Here is a 17,584-nt window from a genome sequence, read left to right on the forward strand (position 1 = left end):
TATATATATATATATATATATATATATATATATATATATACTTGAACTGTTGTGTATTTCTTGATATTCCTTAACAAATCTGTGCTGCTTTGCCTAAATAATAAGGCCTATGAATCACAGCGCCGTTGGGTGTCGCTGTGCGCGCAGACTCAGCCTGGGCTGCGCGTTTGGTCCGATCGGACCCCAAAATACAGCCCTAAGTGTCAGAGAGTCTGTTAAAACATGAGAAAAAACTTGACTGTCTAAGAGGCTGAAAGAAAACGATCTAAGACGGGGACAAGGAGAGACAGTCCTGGACAGTCCCGCAAAGGAGCCATTTATTTCTTTGTATTTTCTTTTAGTTTGAGCAGGAGTCAGAGGGAACAGAGCGGAGATTACAAGAGTGGGGATGCCGAATAGGAGCGAGAACGCGCGGCGGGAGCACCAGACATGAGTCGGAGGTAAGAGAGGGGCAGGGATGGCATCCAGACCGCAGGGAGTTCATCCAGGGGGCTGCTTTTATGCTTTCCTTTTAATGCTGTGAATGAAGCTGACACAGATTGAACATCTGGATTTTTGACGTGTTCATTCATCTAAAAAAAAAAAAAAAAAAAGTGGTCAGAATTGCTAAGAATGTATAGAGAACATTTGTGTAATAAAATGAGATTTTCTTATTAATATCAAATAATAGGCCTATATAATTTAGTTAACCTTAAAATTTAAATATAAATAAACTATTTATAGGCTGTATGTGTGTATATAATTCCTGTATATTTATCATATAGCTGTCAAAAGATTCAGGGGTTGAGCCTGACTCAGGTGATGATTGGAGGAGGGCTTTATTCTGCTCAACAGGTGTCCAATCACACATCCTAATTGCTGTAAGTTGATAGTGTAATTCTCATTTAAGAGATAAAAAAAAACTTTATCCAGCAAAGCAGAGTACAAACAAGGTTTTATGTCTTGACATAAAACCTGTTTTAAAACTATTGACTAATTCTGTCCCCAAACTTTACCATCAGATACACGCAACAGCGGCCTGTCCCTTTAAGACGATGTGTTGAGGAGTTCACGTCGGGGTCACTAAAAGTTCCTGCCCTCGATTTTACCTTTTAGTTTTATTATAGACTGACATCACACGGGGCGCTAAAACACTTAAGCCGCACAGAGGCTCCATTATCATCTCGGTTCTTGTTATTTAGCAGACTCAAAAATAGGTTAGGAAATTAAGGGAGGCAGAAAGGGGGGGTAAGAAGGGGAGGACAGGAAATGATCTGGATGTAAGCATATATGTATGAATGCATATATGTTTTTTTTCTTTAAGAAGAACCAAGATAGGTGGGGCAGTGAGAGACAGTGGGAGGAAAAAAGTGGGTGGGAGGGAGGACGGACCCAAGGAGCGAGAAGAAATTCATATCAATTAATAACCATAAAAAAAAAAAGAAGAGAGAGAGAGAGAGAGCTGGCAGACGCGCTCGGAAAACTGGCATGGGTTTTTGGAGGCTGGCAGTTTAACGCTGAAACGTCAGATATGACTCCCAGATACTGCTGAGATGATCATTAAGGGAGACTTAGATCGGATGGCAGAAGACATCGGGCATGCAGGTAAGAGCTGAGCCGTCCAGACAGCAACACACAGGATGACATTTAGACACTTTGTGTCAGAAACAGCAGCAGAACAAAATAGGCGGATTTATTTTTTAAATTTACATCCTGCGGCGTTTTTATTTATGTTGATCCAGATGTTGCGCTCACTTATATTAAACATTTTAATCCCAGCATAATTAACAAAATCTTTTGTATTAATAGAAAAAATAAAAAATAAATTTCTGAATTACAAATTCAAGATAATGCTATATTATTAGAAGCGTAAAAATGGGTTACCATGATTTAAAATCATGTGATTAAATTTAAAATACAATATTGCTTAAATTTGCATTTTTTCTTCCACATATGTTTTAGCAGTTTTTGCTTCACCTTTTTTTTTTCTTTCTTTTAAATGTCTAACAGTCAGTTGGTGTTTATATTGTAAGGATGGCATACTGTGCGCACTAATGCTTGGCGCAATTGGAGAGCCTATTTAACTATGGTTTCCTTTGGGGAGCGCGAGATTTCTAGTGTTGGTGACAGCTCTGGTACAGATGTGCTCTCAAAAACTTCGTCGAAGTACGGATTACACTTTATTTATTTAATTTGTTTTTGTTTTCCTTTTGCTTAGCTGGAGATAGAAAAAGTTATTAGTGAGTTTAGATCAGAGAGCTGGGTTCACTCGTGATACGGTTTACTGCACAATAAGTGAAGCACAGTGAAGCAGATTATGGAGGCTGAGAGAGGCGCTCCTCAGAGAAACTCACAGCAAGTTGTCCTGTGTGTTGGAAGTGCGCCTTCTCAAACTTTCACACCAAATTTAAATAAATTTAAATCACAAATAAATTGGATTTGAACTGATTTGTATAACTAGTCCACAATAATATCCAAACAGACTAATTAAAAGTAAAGAAAAAGGAACAACTTTTATTATTTGTAAATTTATTAATTTAATGCAATATAAAATTTAATACTGCTCAGATTTAAGGGGAAATTGCAGATTATACATTAAAATAATAGCTTTATTATCTTAATCTATCTTTGCTGTTTCTGCAGAAATTAACATAAACCTTATAAACGTGTGAAGAGTTTTAGATGCACTGACTTTAGAGCAGGAAACTGATTCTGATCTGAACAAATTGAAACTCTATAAAGAGCTTTCTAAGGGCTTAACTTGCACTGAGACGGTTGGAACTGATATTCAATTGATTTTGATCTCCAGAAAAAATAAAACAATTCATTTTTTTCAAACTAAACGGATAAATGAAGTGGGTAAATTCAAAGAAAATGTCAACACAAAGTTTTAAGCAGATGTCTGAGTGTTTAAGGGACTGAATCCTTTTTTTTTTTTTTTAAGGCCTTTGCCCGCAAAACTACAAAACTGCAACTTTAATGTAACAGGAATTCCATAGATTTCCTTCAAAATGTTTAAGAGATTGTTTCTCTAATGGTCCTACAGTAATAATCATTTTAGCTTCTCTTGTGTAAGCATGAAAAAAAAAGTTTTCCTACCATATTAAATATATAAGGATCAAGGGTTTATTTACTGAAAGCAGTGTATTTGTTTAACAGTGGCCTAGGTTACACTATACATTTTTTATTTAATTTAGGAAGCATTCTTTAAAAACAACTAAGGTAAAAAAAAAACTTGATACCTTTATGGTGAAACCACAGTTATCAAGCTTGTTACCACAACACATAACTCCTATGATGTGTTATAAGAACAGCACAATTGAGGTGCACAGAATGTTTGTTGAGGCCAGTTTATTTGATATCTGTTCTAATACAAGTATATATTGGGACATAAAGGTTCATGTTTGCTTCAGATGCAGCCGCTGCTTGATGCGCACGCTGCTGAGATACACAGATTGTATCTTAGTTCAACATCATGAAGGCAACACTGATAAAAAGCTAATGAGCACGTATGGGACGTTAATCAACATTTCGTCACATTTTCTTCTGAACGCAACAGATCTGGCAGACATCGGAACTTAAAATAAGAACCAGTAGTTATTAAAAGCCAGATTAAAGAAAAGAAATCGGAGGTAGTAACATAGGCAACGACAGCTCAAGATGTGATAGAATAAGAGCCCATTTTTGGAGTCCTTTTTAATATCTAAGCTTTTATTGCCACAGTTAATTCATTGATAAAAAAATAAAGCGTTGCTAGAACACCTGCGACTAAAATAATAGATTGTATTTAATATAATCTATTCTTCCTATATATTGATTAGTCCTCATTGTGTTTAACTTTCCATTATGTTTTTTGTCATGCTGAACATGCATTTGAAAAAAAAAATGCGGCAGAAGCTCTGCTGAGAATTCCCCATGGGTTTTAAGATTCTGCACTTTTTAAAGGTTTAAAATGAGCATGAGAATTTTGCTCACAGTTCTTCTTGAGTTCCTTCTCTATGAGTTTGCTACACAATGTTTTTTAAAAGTATATACTTCCTTGTTCTTATTCTGAGAGCTCATACTGTGGGTGAGATAAACAAGAAGTGAATGAGCTGGTGTCAGGAAGACTGTGATCAGACGGATGACATGATATTTATTTAGTTGCTTGTTTCCCATCAGTGATATTAAGCCCCTTTGGGACAGTTTGAGAAGCTTAATCTCAGAAGTAAACTGTCCTCGATTGCCACTGCTTGAACAATACAAGGGTTTTCATGCAAGCACACGATGTAGTTTATTTTAGGCTTGATGGAACAATTAATGTTGATGTTTAAGGTTGTGTGTGTGTGCACATTTGAATCCTGGATCTTTTCTCAGTGCAAAATATCCAACCGTCTAACACTGATTTACACCTTGTGTGCTCCCTGCTCCTTATATGACTGAGTGGAAAGGAGAGCTGAAGCCCTCTTTTTTTAGGATGTGTCTTTCCTGCCGCTGCTGTATACCTGCGGTTCATCACACTTGTGAAACATTCATCTCTCACTTTGTTTAAAGCTCAGGATTTTACCACTGGAATACATTAGCAGGAAGCTGGCAATTACACAATAGATGTATATCTGAGGCTCTGTAACTTAAGCCCTTTTTTTCCCCTTTTGCTCACTGAGTAGGAGGTCAGTGCAATGACTTGGATTTCTGCTAATGAGAAAACCATTGCGAACGCTCACCTTTATTAAAAGTTCACTGTTACAGACTGGCCTTCATGGACACTTCCAACACATGGAGGCTACGTTTTTTTCATCTGGTTGGGTCAGTTATATTCACCAAGAATAAACTTACATTATAAAATAATAAGTAAAAGAGAGTTATTGTTAACAATCAAATTTTTGTTGCCTATATTTCCCTTTTCGTGTTTGTGTATTGGCACTGATGCTGAGATTTCTCTTTAAGAAATTTCATCTGACAGAATATAATAACAAAATTAGGAATATGCTTTTAGTCTTTGTAGGTAGAGATAATTATATAAATTCAGACGAGTCCCTAACACTCAGTGGGTGAATTAACCTGGAGATAAAAGTTTAAACTAAATACAAACTTGTTTTACATTTTAAGTTTTATTTAGCATTCATAATTTGCCATTGGCAGAGTTGGCTCACAAAATAGCAGAAAGATTAGATTATTTCAATCTAATGCAAGTCTTGATCTGACAGTCTCAATAAACTAGCAAGAAAAAAGGTAATCTGCACATGCTTCCATATGTTGCACATGTGTTGCATGTTACATTCTTTCTGCCAGTTTAACTTTTTATTTTTCAAATTGTATAAACATATTTAATGTATTTTTTTGTTTGACATAAATGAAATGCTTGTTTATTTAAAATGCTGTTTGTTTTTTTTGTTTTTTTTTAATTGTCTTTACATATCCTTAGCAAGACAAGTAGGAATATTTTTAAGACAAAGCCTTCAAAACGACATCTTCTGCAGAAAATTTAACAGATATTTGTTCTTGTAGGTGGTGGACTGAGGACAATGCTGGATGCCATGGAAGTTCCAAGTCATGCTAGGGATCTCCTCCTGCAGCTTAACAGCCAGCGCACCAAAGGCTTTCTGTGTGATGTCATTATTGTGGTGCAGAATGCCCTCTTCAGAGCTCACAAGAACATTCTGGCTGCCAGCAGCCACTACTTGAAGTCCTTGGTGGTCCATGACAATCTCATCAACCTTGACCACGAGATGGTGAGTCCAGCGGTCTTTAGGGTCATCCTGGACTACATCTACACAGGGCGTCTTAGTGAAGGAGATCCCACCTCTCCCACTGAACCGAACCTAGGTGCTGTCCTGGCAGCAGCCAGCTACCTGCAGCTGCTCGACTTGGTGGCTTTGTGTAAAAAGAAGCTGAGAAGAAATGGAAAGTACCCTCCTCGGCCAGGTCCTGCATTTTTACCGTACCCAAAAATGGGGCCAAACAGCATGAATTTAGGAGTTGGCGGCAGGTATAGGGTTTCTACCCCAGTGATTCAATCCTGTCCTCCAGGGGGACTTCTTAATACACCCAGGGCACCATCAATTGAGGAGCTGGTTCCCCATCGAATAGCCATTCATAGTGGTGAATTATATGCTCCCACTGCCCACCAGACCTCTCAAGTGTTCCCACCTCTGCCTGCTCAGCTGGGACGCCCTGCCCACCCTGAGAGGAATTGCTCTCCTAGCTTTGGTCTTGATCTTTCTAAAAAAAGCCCCACCTCCCAGTCTCAGCTCCCGCCATCCCAACCCCATCTGGCCAACAGTCACAGCAACGAGGAGCGGGAAGGGACTCTGAGTGGGGACACTAGTCCCATCTCAGGGACAAATGGCAGAGCATTTGCATCAGAAAAAATGGAGTCTGCTGACCAGGCAGGTTCCCTCACACCTCCATCTTTCCCCCATCTCAATCAGCCTTTAGCCCCCCACCTCCCTCATCTGCATCGCTCAGGTTCCCAAGGGACAGACCGCTTCACATGCCCAACCAGCCCTGAAACACTGACAGAAGGTGGAGAGGCAGGAAGAGAAATGGGAAACATCTACCGCTGGGTGAAACATGAGCCACTGCCATACACTGGTGAAGATGAAGATGAGGATGAGGACGAAGAGGAAGGGGGTGAAAATGGAGAGCAGCATCACAACCACCACAAGCCAGGGGAGGAGAGCGAAGGAGGAGATGACAAGAGTGGTTCTGGCACAGAGGAAACGGGGAGCAGCGAAGGCCGTCCATCCCCAACTGGACCGATTGGAAGATTCCACATGCCATATGAGCCAGAAAGCTTCGGGGACAATTTGTACGTTTGCATTCCCTGTGATAAAGGCTTTCCAAGTTCAGAACAGCTCAATGCACACGTGGAGACACACACAGAAGAGGAGCTGTATGGCAACTCTGGTGGGGAGATGGGAAACAGTAACAGTGGCACCAAAGGCATAGGCAGTAACACAAATGGCTATGGAAGCCTCAACAGCAGCAACTCTCTTAATAGTATGTCACATCTGGAGACCAAATCTGACCAGGCGCTAAATTCAGGAACCATTGGGGAAATGATTAGACCATATCGCTGTTCCAACTGCGACAAGTCTTACAAAGATCCAGCCACCTTGCGCCAACATGAGAAGACCCACTGGCTAACAAGGCCTTACCCCTGCAGTATCTGTGGCAAGAAGTTCACACAGCGTGGCACCATGACCCGCCACATGCGCAGCCACCTGGGCCTCAAGCCTTTTGCTTGCGATTCTTGTGGGATGCGCTTCACTCGCCAGTACCGCCTCACTGAGCACATGCGTATCCACTCTGGGGAAAAGCCCTATGAATGTCAGGTGTGTGGGGGGAAGTTTGCCCAGCAGCGTAACCTCATCAGCCACATGAAGATGCACAGTGGGGGAACCACAGGGGGCCTGACTGCAGATGGGAAACTGAAGCTGGACTTTGCAGAGGGCATATATCCTCTGAGCAAATATGCAGCAGAGCACCTTGGGTTGAAGCAGGAGAAGGCCAACGAACTTCTCATTCAAGCACAGCAGCAATTGGTGGCAGATGCCAAGGCCATAGAAAGCCTCTACCCACTCACCAAACTTGCATCAGAGCATCTGGGCCTTACCCATGAAAAGATGGACATTGTAGGCCAACCACTGCCTCCTCCACCACAGCCAATCTCTGACAGCCGACCCATTGACCACTACTCACCCAGCTAATAATTTTGGCATGTGTAGTGGAAATCACAGACAGGCCTGCGTGCACTCACAGTTTGCAGTATTCAAAAGCCATACACCTCAACTTCATTACTTCCTCTGCACCTCAGACTCAGGCCAAGTGGAACTAGTTGGCTTATGCACACCAAACTGTGTAGACTGTAAGTGCCTTTCTCTACATCTAATGTATGCTTTAAGTCCTTCATAAAGGAGCTCTTCTTTTTGTGACCAAGGGACGCTCATTTAAAGAACTTCAGTATTTATGTACAGTCTATGCAAATATTTTTTTTTTTCTATTTCAACCATTGAGCCATAGTGACTAAGTCAAAACCAAAAGGATTTTTTAATTTATTTTTGTATATGATGAAATCCAAAGAAAGCATTGCAAAGACACTTTGCAGTCTTACCCTAAACCTGTGTACTAATAATCTATGTATATAAAAAAACAACAAAGAAAAAGCACATAAAGAACAAGATTCAGGGTTGTTTAGACCTTAGCAGAACTTTACCCAGATTTAAAAAAGAAACTCAACTGTATTTTTGTACAATCTTGGGGTACGGGATGCTTTGTGTGTCTTGATTCTTGCTTGCTCTTCCCCTTTATGTGAAATAGCTAAAACATAATGCCTTGTTTTTTGGCTTTTTGCCCCATGCCCCTGTTTGTTTATGTGACAGCACTGGTGGCTTAATCAGCTTTTACACCCGGCTTTCAACCACTCTTGAGCTAAAACATCCTCTGCAGTGTGACAAATGTCCTTAGCTTTCAGCTGTTTGGGAGATGGAGTGAGCAAAGCCCTGTGATCTCATAAGTGGGACACGATTGCACATATCCAGCTGATGACACACTAATCCCTATGACAAGTGAAGCTCCTACTCATGGGTGTTGGTTTGTGCTTTAGTAAAAACAGAGAGGCGAAGACTGGAGGTGAATGAATCACAATGACCTCTGTCTTTTACTGACAGAACTTGTTTTTATGTTGATAACAGGGTGATGATTGAGAGTGGAGGAGGTAGTGGTCAGAGGCTTTGTTGTGGACACTTCTTTACTCTAGGCATTAGCCAGTTACCAGTATCAAAAGTTAATAAAGGTTTACACAAGGTTTTACTCATATAATTGCATCAGTTTAATTACCCCTCTCATTCCTTACTTGTATAATGCTCAGGGACCCAGAGTGAGAGTCTGTGGGATTTGAACCAGGGCATTTGTAACCTTCCCAGGTCACAAGTACTATACTTTAACAGCTTGACCACCACTCAAGGTTTATTATATTATTTTGATGATATTGACATGTTTCTTCTAGTAATATACAATCTAGGAGATTATTTGATACATCACAGTTTTGTTAATCTGTTGTATTTGTACTCACTATATATCATGAAAATTCCAATACTGGCTCATGGCCATCTTTGTTGTTTAAATGTCCCATAGTTATGCATTGGCCCCTTGCCTTAAAATCACTCACGAACCTAGACGGATGTTCCCTTCGAGTACAGCAGGCTGCTAATCTGTCAGCAACACCATCAGAAGAAAGCAGTCTACTGTGACTGTTCCCTGAAAGCCGTTTGGTGAAACAGCACTCCCCAGCTGCTGTACTCCAGTAAATCCCTGTGAAATCCCACTTTCTCCTGGACAATTCACACTTGCTTGCCGGCGTGATGTCCCATTTCACGCCTGCCATCTCACTCCTGTGATCCACTATTAAATGTTACATCCAAGCAGAGGAAGTGTCTCCTGGCCTCACCTCTCTGCTATGCTCAAACCAAAGTTTGAGATATATGACATTTATATCCTGACATAGAATTCTTCCAACTTGAAAACAAAAAAAGCACTTAAAGATTGTGGTTTGAAGGCACATTTTTTTTTGTTTGCAAGTCTTTCTACCAAAGAGCATGTTGGCTTTTTTTTTTTTTTTTTTTTTGGGTTATACACCTTAATTTTGATTAGAACATTTTACCACTATAGTGCCAACATCAACCTCTGGAGGTGAATGTGAAGACTAAAGCCATATATACACTGTGACAGACTTAGTTATCCTGAAAGCCTTAAAGAAAAAACAAAACAAAACAAGAAAACAACATAAAAACTGTGCCTCACTTGTGAATATGCTTTTATAATGTAACAATACTTTAAGGGCTTCTCTTCCAGTAGCATTTGATCATATCAAACATGTTTTATGTTGTGACTTTCTGTTCTTTTAAAATTGTGACACACGTAAATAAAATCAGCCAAAAAAACAAAACAACTGGTGCTTACCTCAGGACTGAACCCAGCTAAGCTTCTGTAAACCTTAGCTCTAAAATATCAATCTTTAACACAAATACACTTTTTTTTTTATTTTGCTAAGGGGTACCATTCCCTGCCTTAAACCTGTGTTTTTTCTTGTGTTTAAACATTACTTTTTTATAGTTTTATGGTGAAGAGATCAAATAGATAATGTTTTTGCTTTCCATATATAGTTCCTGTTATGTCATCCTCGAAGAGTTCTTTGTTTGATGTTTTCATTTCTACACCATTAGAGGCTGTAAATGTTTGTGGTTTTTAATACCTGGGTATACACTTTTTTTTTCAACCTCATGTATGCTGATATCTAGGCGACAAGTGCTATGTTTTGGAAATATCTCCCCTACCCATAAGATGTGATGCCTCATCAGCACTTCCTTAAACAGACTGGCAGTATCTCGGAACCAAACCTCTTGTTGCTCGGCCCTTTTGTCACCTGAAGATGGTGAACTTTTGACACGAGCCAGACAGAAGTTGTACGTGCTCAGAAATATGCAGGAAGTCTGCTTTTTTTGTTGTTGGTTAGTGCTTAAAAGAAACCTGTGAGCAAAAAGTATAAAACAACTGCTAAAAGGGCAATTTTTGTTCTAAAGAACATGATCTATTTGTTGTAAAATGGAGGAACAAGCAGATGTGAGTCGTGGGAATTTGAGTCTCCTTGCACTCTCTCATTCACTAGCTTAAGTAAAAATCTAATTTCTTGCCAGCACACCAGAATAACAAACGTTTCCACTTAAAATCTGTGCTGAGGGGAAATAGAAAGATAATGCCGGAACCATTTTTTTCTAAGCATGTACCATTTGTAATTGACTTTACTGCATTGATGCTTTCTACAGTGGGCAAGGCCGAGCATCTATAGGAAAGGGAAATATTTACTTGTCTGTTTGTCTGTCACCCTGCTATCTGAGTGTAAAATGGGCTGTTTAATGGATGTCCTGGGAATAGGGTTGGTGTGAGGGAGAAGAGCCGAGGAGCAGGAAGTGAACTTTTGGCTGGTGAGCCACACTAAGCAGGATGTGCCGCGTGTTTCTGCTCACAAGCAGATACTGTAAGGGAGAGTAGCAGGGAGAGCGCAGCAGGGTGGACTCGAGCCATTGTCTCCGTATGAAAGCCTTCTCGTACTTCTAAAGTCCTGAATTTAAAAAAAAGAATGGACTGTATCTCTTCTGTTCCTTCCTTTTTTTACTCTTTGGGAATAAACCTCTGCTTAGTGTCACAGTGATTGTGGGCTTTAGGAGCTGTACAGTGACCCTGACTTGTGCGTTCATTTTTTTTAAGAGATGCTGATCATATCTGAATTTGTCCTCTACTTATTTAACAGAAAGATTCAGCTTCAGTTGTTTTGCAACCACAAACTTCAATATATTTAATTGGGATTTAAAGTGATAAATCCCGAGAGTAGTGCATAATTATGAAGTGGAATGAAGAGTTTTTTTAGTTTTTTTTGTTTTTTTTTAACAGTCTGAAAAGTGTGGCATGTATTTTTTTTCTGTCCCCTTGAGTTGATGATGTAGTTTTCTTCTATTTTCATTTTCTTAGCAAATTATTTATTGCTCACTCAAAATGGATAGTATCTGTGTCAATGTTTTTTTTTTTTTTTTTTTTTCCAGGTATCACCACAGAATCTCAACTAGGTTTTTATTTTGAAAGGGGCCTTTCAGCGATTGAATTTGTTATGTTCCACCACCTAACTGCAGCTTGGGCTGCTTGTTCAGTCCATTTTGTCTCGCATGGCAGAATTGTCATATCTTTAGTCTCATGCCCCATGCTTGATGCTTACACGACCAGTTTCCCTATAGGTGTGATTTAAATTTTTAGGTTTTTGGATTATAAATCTAAAAGTGACAGGTCGTTGAGGTGTAATTTAGAGTTATCCTTCCATAAAACTTTTTTTTGTAAAAATTTATATAGATTATGCAAGATTTTCATTCCATGTTTCAGTTATGCAATACTTTGATTTGTCTATCAAGTATTATCTCAATCTAATACATACAATGCTGTGGTTGTAACATGACAAAATAGAAACCGGTTTAAAGGGTGTGAATAGTTATGCGTGGGCCTGTAAATTATTCCAACATGCTCCGAAAGTAAAATGGAAATCAGCAATAAAAATGTAGGCATTTTTTTTCTTTCTCTGTGCCTTTCTAATTTAGTCAGTCAAATTAAAAGAAGCGTTGCTTCAATTTACTGATGTAGCCCCAAGGGATTTTATGCCATATGCCTTTGCTAGTGATATTTAGATGACACACCAACTGAAAACATATCTCAGGGCCACCACAAAGGTTAAAACCAAGATCATTTGAAATGAATTCGATAGGTGCTTAAAAATGATTTGTACTCATATAAAATAATATATTAATATTTTTCCATCATGCCAGCCCTCTAACTTAACATTTACCGGTATGTATAAAATATATGTTGTTCTACTCGCTAAGTAGAAGAACACTAGGGAAGTGAAGAGTTTATTTGACCTGCACTCAAACCTCTGTTTAACTTTTATTAGATTTTACAGTTTTGCCAAAATGAAGTATTTACTAAGCATGATTGATATAAAAGCAAAGCTACAATACAATTTGTGAGTTTCACAAGTCAGTCTGTTAAACTAATCCTAGCTAAAGACTTACTGATTATGCATTGGGATGAAGCTTCACTATTCGATACTTTGAAATTTGTTTTTAAATTTATTCATGCTTAAATAAACACTGTAAAGTTCTACTGTTAGAATTGAAATAATAAAGTTGCTAAAAAATGTATAGATTTTTTTGGAGGAAAATGTTGATCTATATAAATGAAAAAATAAGGTCAATTATCATTTGTTCTCAATTTGTATTTAGCTAGTAACAATCATATTAACAAGGCAGCACTTATACCTTGTTTGCTAATGCACTTAAATGTACAACACATAAAAGTAGCTATAGGTGGGCAGAAACTTTGACTCTTGCGCCAGCACGGCAGCTTTCTTAATAAAAACTTAGAACTCCCATAATACTTAAGTTAAAACACTTTAATTTCAGTAAAAAAAAAAAAAAACATAATTTTGGTTTTGTTATAAAATAAATAGATTTTTATATTGAACATTAGATTAATAAAAAATATATTTTTACTGACTCCAGTTTTTAAATCTCTCAAAAATGATCTGCAGTCTTAAAAATATAAATCTGCCTTAATTAATAGATCATCCCACAATAATTAATCTGATTAAATTTAATAATGTATCTGATATAATTTATGGCACCAATCTAACTACATGTCATGTCAGCTCTATGCTTCAGCTGGATGAAGAACAAGGTCAATTACAAGTTCATTAGAGCCACTGCTTTTTTCATTTCCCCGAAATAAATAAAAATCCCATTTTTGGTTAAGAAAGAAATGCTATATTGTCTTAATCAGGCTCAACTTTTCCAAGAAGTCCCAAGACCACCCTCCCTCTGCTTCCATTGCTCTCCTACTCCTCTTCTTCCCCCCCGGTGCACAGCTTGGCTGTGCTGCCCTTTTACCCTCATTGAGTGCTGATTTCCCTCTTCACCTCGCTCTGCCCTCCTCTTTTCCATTTATCCGCTTAACTTCCAGCTGTTTTTTATGCAGAAGACAACAGTTGTCTAAATGTTTACGTGAAGAGCTACGCTTCTTTTCTCTTTGGCCTGATCAATTTTCAAAATGAACTTTTAAGGCATGTTTAAAGAAAATATAAACTGATGGGCCAAATGAGATTCTAAAACTATTACAGTCTGATTTTAAGCAAAGAAACAGTATAGCCAAAGGAAGATTAAAGACAGCATATTGTTGTAGAGGAAATGCAGAATAATGTGAGGGGAAATGTTCCTGGGGAAAATAATCTCAGAAAGATGCCGGTGAAGTAAACATTTCTGAAATTGCACAATCACGTCGTGCCTTGGCTGCACCAGCCAACTCATGTGTTAAGATGGAGAGAACAAATAAAAAGAGAAGGGATGAGGATAAAAAAAGCAACAAAAACAAAGAAGAGAAATTCGTTTTTTTGGTGGTATCTTTCATAGAGCTTACAGTAAAGAGTTTTTACTTTGTCATTGTTGACTGCAGCAGTACTACTTTCGATATGACTGTTTGTGTCATTGCGTCTTCCAAGATAACATTCTTTTCAGGATCAACAATTAGCACCCGGGAAAGTCAAAGCCCACATTGTGCACTTTGTAGCTGGACAGTGGAAGGGTTTCCGCTCACATGTCACTTTACATCTGTTCAGCTTAAATGTATAAAACAACATTGATGTTGGCTTGACTCTGTACACTTATAGAATTCAACTTAGGAGTTTAAACTCAGACTAAGAAAAAAGGACAAAAATAAGCAGGAACTTGGAGGATTTTATCTCTCAGACAGACACAGCTGGCTGGCAGACGGCTGCACCAGATTAGGTCAGATTTAATTAGGTTGCCCTGCTCCGTTTGGTGTGTCAGTTCTTGTTGAAAAAGCCATTTTTAAAGAAAACCCACTCCAGTGACAGATTCCATTCCAACCTGTGCCAAAAAAACTACAAAAGAGCCTCAGGGTCCTTATGCATAAAAGTATTTATTTTGGTTTGGAAACAGTATTTTACGTCTTAATATGGTGAATTACAATCTAAAAAAGGTAAGATTGAAGTATAGGGATGCAAAAGTGAGACCGTAACATACACAGGCAAAAGATTGGGAAAGCAAACACCTGAATGAAGGCGTCAAAACTTTACAATGGATTGGATTTTTTTGTCCAGGGTCGCAAAAATTATTGCAGCAGAAGATTTATGAAAAATGACCAGACTCCAATGTTTTCTACTGTTCTGCAACAGCATATAGCATGCAGACAGTTAAAAGCATTACTTTAACCAAACAGTATTTTTTTTAAACATGTTCTTCCTATTTGTGTCAATATTGACCTTACTTTGCTTTAATGAAATGAATGTATTTATTGCATGTTAAATGTTTTATAGCTATATTTTCTTTTTCTGTAAATTCAATTGTGGGTTTTTATATAAAAAAATGCATTTTATGATGAATTGATAATTTTTTTGTTGATAAGGCTTTTATTTTTTTAAAAGTCAATGTGAAAAATGTCTTTTTTTGTTTTGCAAGTATACTCCAAATCAACTTGGCAATAAAATAAATTGCATAATGAATTTAAGAGTTCATTTTTTGTTTCTTTTGTATATGTATAAAAAGATTACACACACATTTCTAATGTGGAAATAGTTTGTATATTTTCTTACTTTGTATTTAATCAGCTTTTAAAGATTTGTACTATTATACCACGTCAACTGCATGCTTTTGCCAAATTAATTTCCCATGAAATGGGTTTTTATTAATTGAAAAATATGGAGCGAAAAAGTACCACACTAAATCTTGTTTGAATGTGACAATGACCACAAGAATTAGATACTTCAGTACATTCTCCTTTGAGTTTATGATCTCCCAAATGGAGATATGTGAGTGCCTCATTTAGGACGAAGAATTTCAAATGAATCTCATACATCACACCAAGTCCGCATGCAACAATGAGCAGATCCATTACTCTGTCAGCAGGAACAAAACCGCCAGGCAGGCATACACACACACACACACACACACACTGCAATATCTGTCTTATCACGAGCACGCAAGAAATCACAGTGCCTTCCAGATGTTTGATATGAATCAGGCAACGAGCCACAAATCCAGTCTCAACGTTAAACAAATTAGCATTTCTTCTCTCAGGTGTTGTAAATCATAAGCGCTCATGACCTGGATTTGCTTACAAGAAATACATCCTACACTGTATGCTGTTTCGCCAGTGGGCGAAAAACACAACGAAACATTTTTACATTCATCACATGTCTCACATAATGTTGTTTTCCAAACTTGGAGTGAAGGCAATTTTTTTTTCTGTCTCTTAAATGCCAGCAGGAATCTTGTTAGAGTTACTCATCTTGCTGTCCAAAGGAATCACTTGGATGTTAAAATTGTTACACATGAAAAGAATCAGACATGTTGTGAACATATACATTGCTAAAAGGAGTCCATGAGGTCAAGAGGGTTCTCAGGCAGAAAGTATAAATCATTATTGTTTCATTCCTGGATTTAAAAAGCTAAACTGGGAGAGTTTTTAACCACAGCTTACAGAGCCTTGCAAAAGCATTCACACCTCTTTAACTTTATACATTTTCTCACATTACAACTTCTATATTCAGTGTGAGTTGGTGGGATTTTGAGGCGAGATCAACCTGAGGTAGTAGGTAATTTATGATTTTGAGAACTAAAACCTTTTACAAATGAAAACCTGATAGTATGGCATGCAATTGTATTAAGGCTGCAATTTGATACCCTTAAATAAAATAGTTTCATAAAATCAAAAATGACCTTATTAGTGAGGTGTAAACATAATCCATCTATGTGTCATTAGATCTTAGTGTAAAGACAGCTTTTCTTTGAGGCCTAGGAGGTTTATTGGAAAGCAATAATGAACAGCAGCATCCTGAGTACAACGGAAAATGGGACAGGTCAGTGACAGAGTTGAGGTGAAGTTCAAAGCAGGATTAATTTGTGAAATGATATGTGATTCTTTGAACAAAGTATTGTATACAGTGCAAACATTTTTCCAACTGTAAATCTACCAAGACATGGTCTTTGAAATGATCTGACTGGCTGGAAGAGGAGAAAATTAATCAAAGTGACAGCCATGGATTCCTTAGTAACTCTGTAGGAGGTGCAGATGTCTAAAGCTCAGGTTGGAGAACCTCCCAAAAGACCAAAAAATGATTTTGTAATCTGGCCTTTATGAAAGAATGGCAAAGAAAAGTCTATTGAAATCAAAACTAGTAGGGGAAACATAAAGCATAATAGGAGAATAGAAGCTATTATGGTCAGACGAGATTGACATGAACCACATTCAAAATGAGGAGGAAAATTCTGTACATCACCCAAAATAGCCACCCCCACTCTAAGATACGGTGGTGGCAGCAGCATCAACTTGTCGGATTATTTCTTTTCACAGGAAAGATGGAAAGAAACATGGCAAAATGTAGCCCCACACAGAGGAATCATGGAAAAGAAAATCAAAAAGAAATAAACCTTAAAGGCTGAGAGGGGCATAAGACTGAGGAACAAATATTTTCCAGCAGGAAAATAATCCTAAACATACAGCCAGAGCTATAACAAAATGGTTTAGATCAAAAGAGAGCTTCGAGTTAGAATGCTCAAGTCAAATTCAGGGAGTGACAAGTCTTAAAAATTAATGTTCAAACATATTGTCCCTTTATTAGGTGTAAACTCAAGCTATTTTACAAAGCAAAAATGTGTTCTCTAGATCGGCAAAGCTGGTAGAGAAATCCAATTAACACCTGGAACTGTAATATTATTAACCACAAACAAACATCATTATTACCCAGTTTCTCAAAATAGGGGGCGAAACACTTTTCAGTTTTGCATACAAACTACTTACCCCCCCCCAGTTATAACTGATGTAGAAGGTTATTAGATATGATTGGTTTTGCGAGGGATTTAATGGCAGCTCAGTGAATGACACACTTGCACTCGCCTGCTTCTGTACTTTTTACCAGCTGCTTGTTATTTCACCTAATGCAAATACCAATGGTAATTCTAATTTATTTTTCCTATATGTTTCTGTCTTTATATAACAACTCCATGTAAAT

At 38.0% G+C, this 17,584-nt stretch overlaps 1 protein-coding gene across 2 annotated transcripts; it reads left to right on the forward strand.

Annotated features, from left to right (window-relative positions):
* Nucleotides 1–216: 216 nt before the first annotated feature.
* Nucleotides 217–14,252, forward strand: hic1 (hypermethylated in cancer 1). Of its 2 annotated transcripts, none has more exons than XM_015383427.1 (2): nt 217–440; nt 5,467–14,252. In XM_015383427.1, the coding sequence occupies exon 2, from the start codon at nt 5,484–5,486 to the stop codon at nt 7,668–7,670; it is 2,187 nt and encodes a 728-aa protein (XP_015238913.1). In that variant the 5' UTR covers nt 217–440; nt 5,467–5,483; the 3' UTR covers nt 7,671–14,252. The 2 variants fall into 2 exon arrangements, with proteins under 2 accessions (XP_015238913.1, XP_015238906.1); XM_015383420.1 differs by lacking the exon at nt 217–440 and adding an exon at nt 1,421–1,584.
* The last annotated feature ends 3,332 nt before the right edge of the window (nt 14,253–17,584 follow it).

The sequence above is a fragment of the Cyprinodon variegatus genome, unplaced genomic scaffold, assembly GCF_000732505.1.
Source record: "Cyprinodon variegatus isolate N-32 unplaced genomic scaffold, C_variegatus-1.0 Scaffold14, whole genome shotgun sequence".
NCBI classification, from domain to species: domain Eukaryota; kingdom Metazoa; phylum Chordata; class Actinopteri; order Cyprinodontiformes; family Cyprinodontidae; genus Cyprinodon; species Cyprinodon variegatus.

Excerpts from the sequence above, each read along its gene's own strand:
- hic1 (XM_015383420.1), top strand. The coding sequence starts at position 1,533 with ATGATCATTAAGGGAGACTTAGATCGGATGGCAGAAGACATCGGGCAT. Across the intron at positions 1,585-5,466 it reads AGAAGACATCGGGCATGCAG|GTGGTGGACTGAGGACAATG; the intron begins GTAAGAGCTGAG and ends TTGTTCTTGTAG.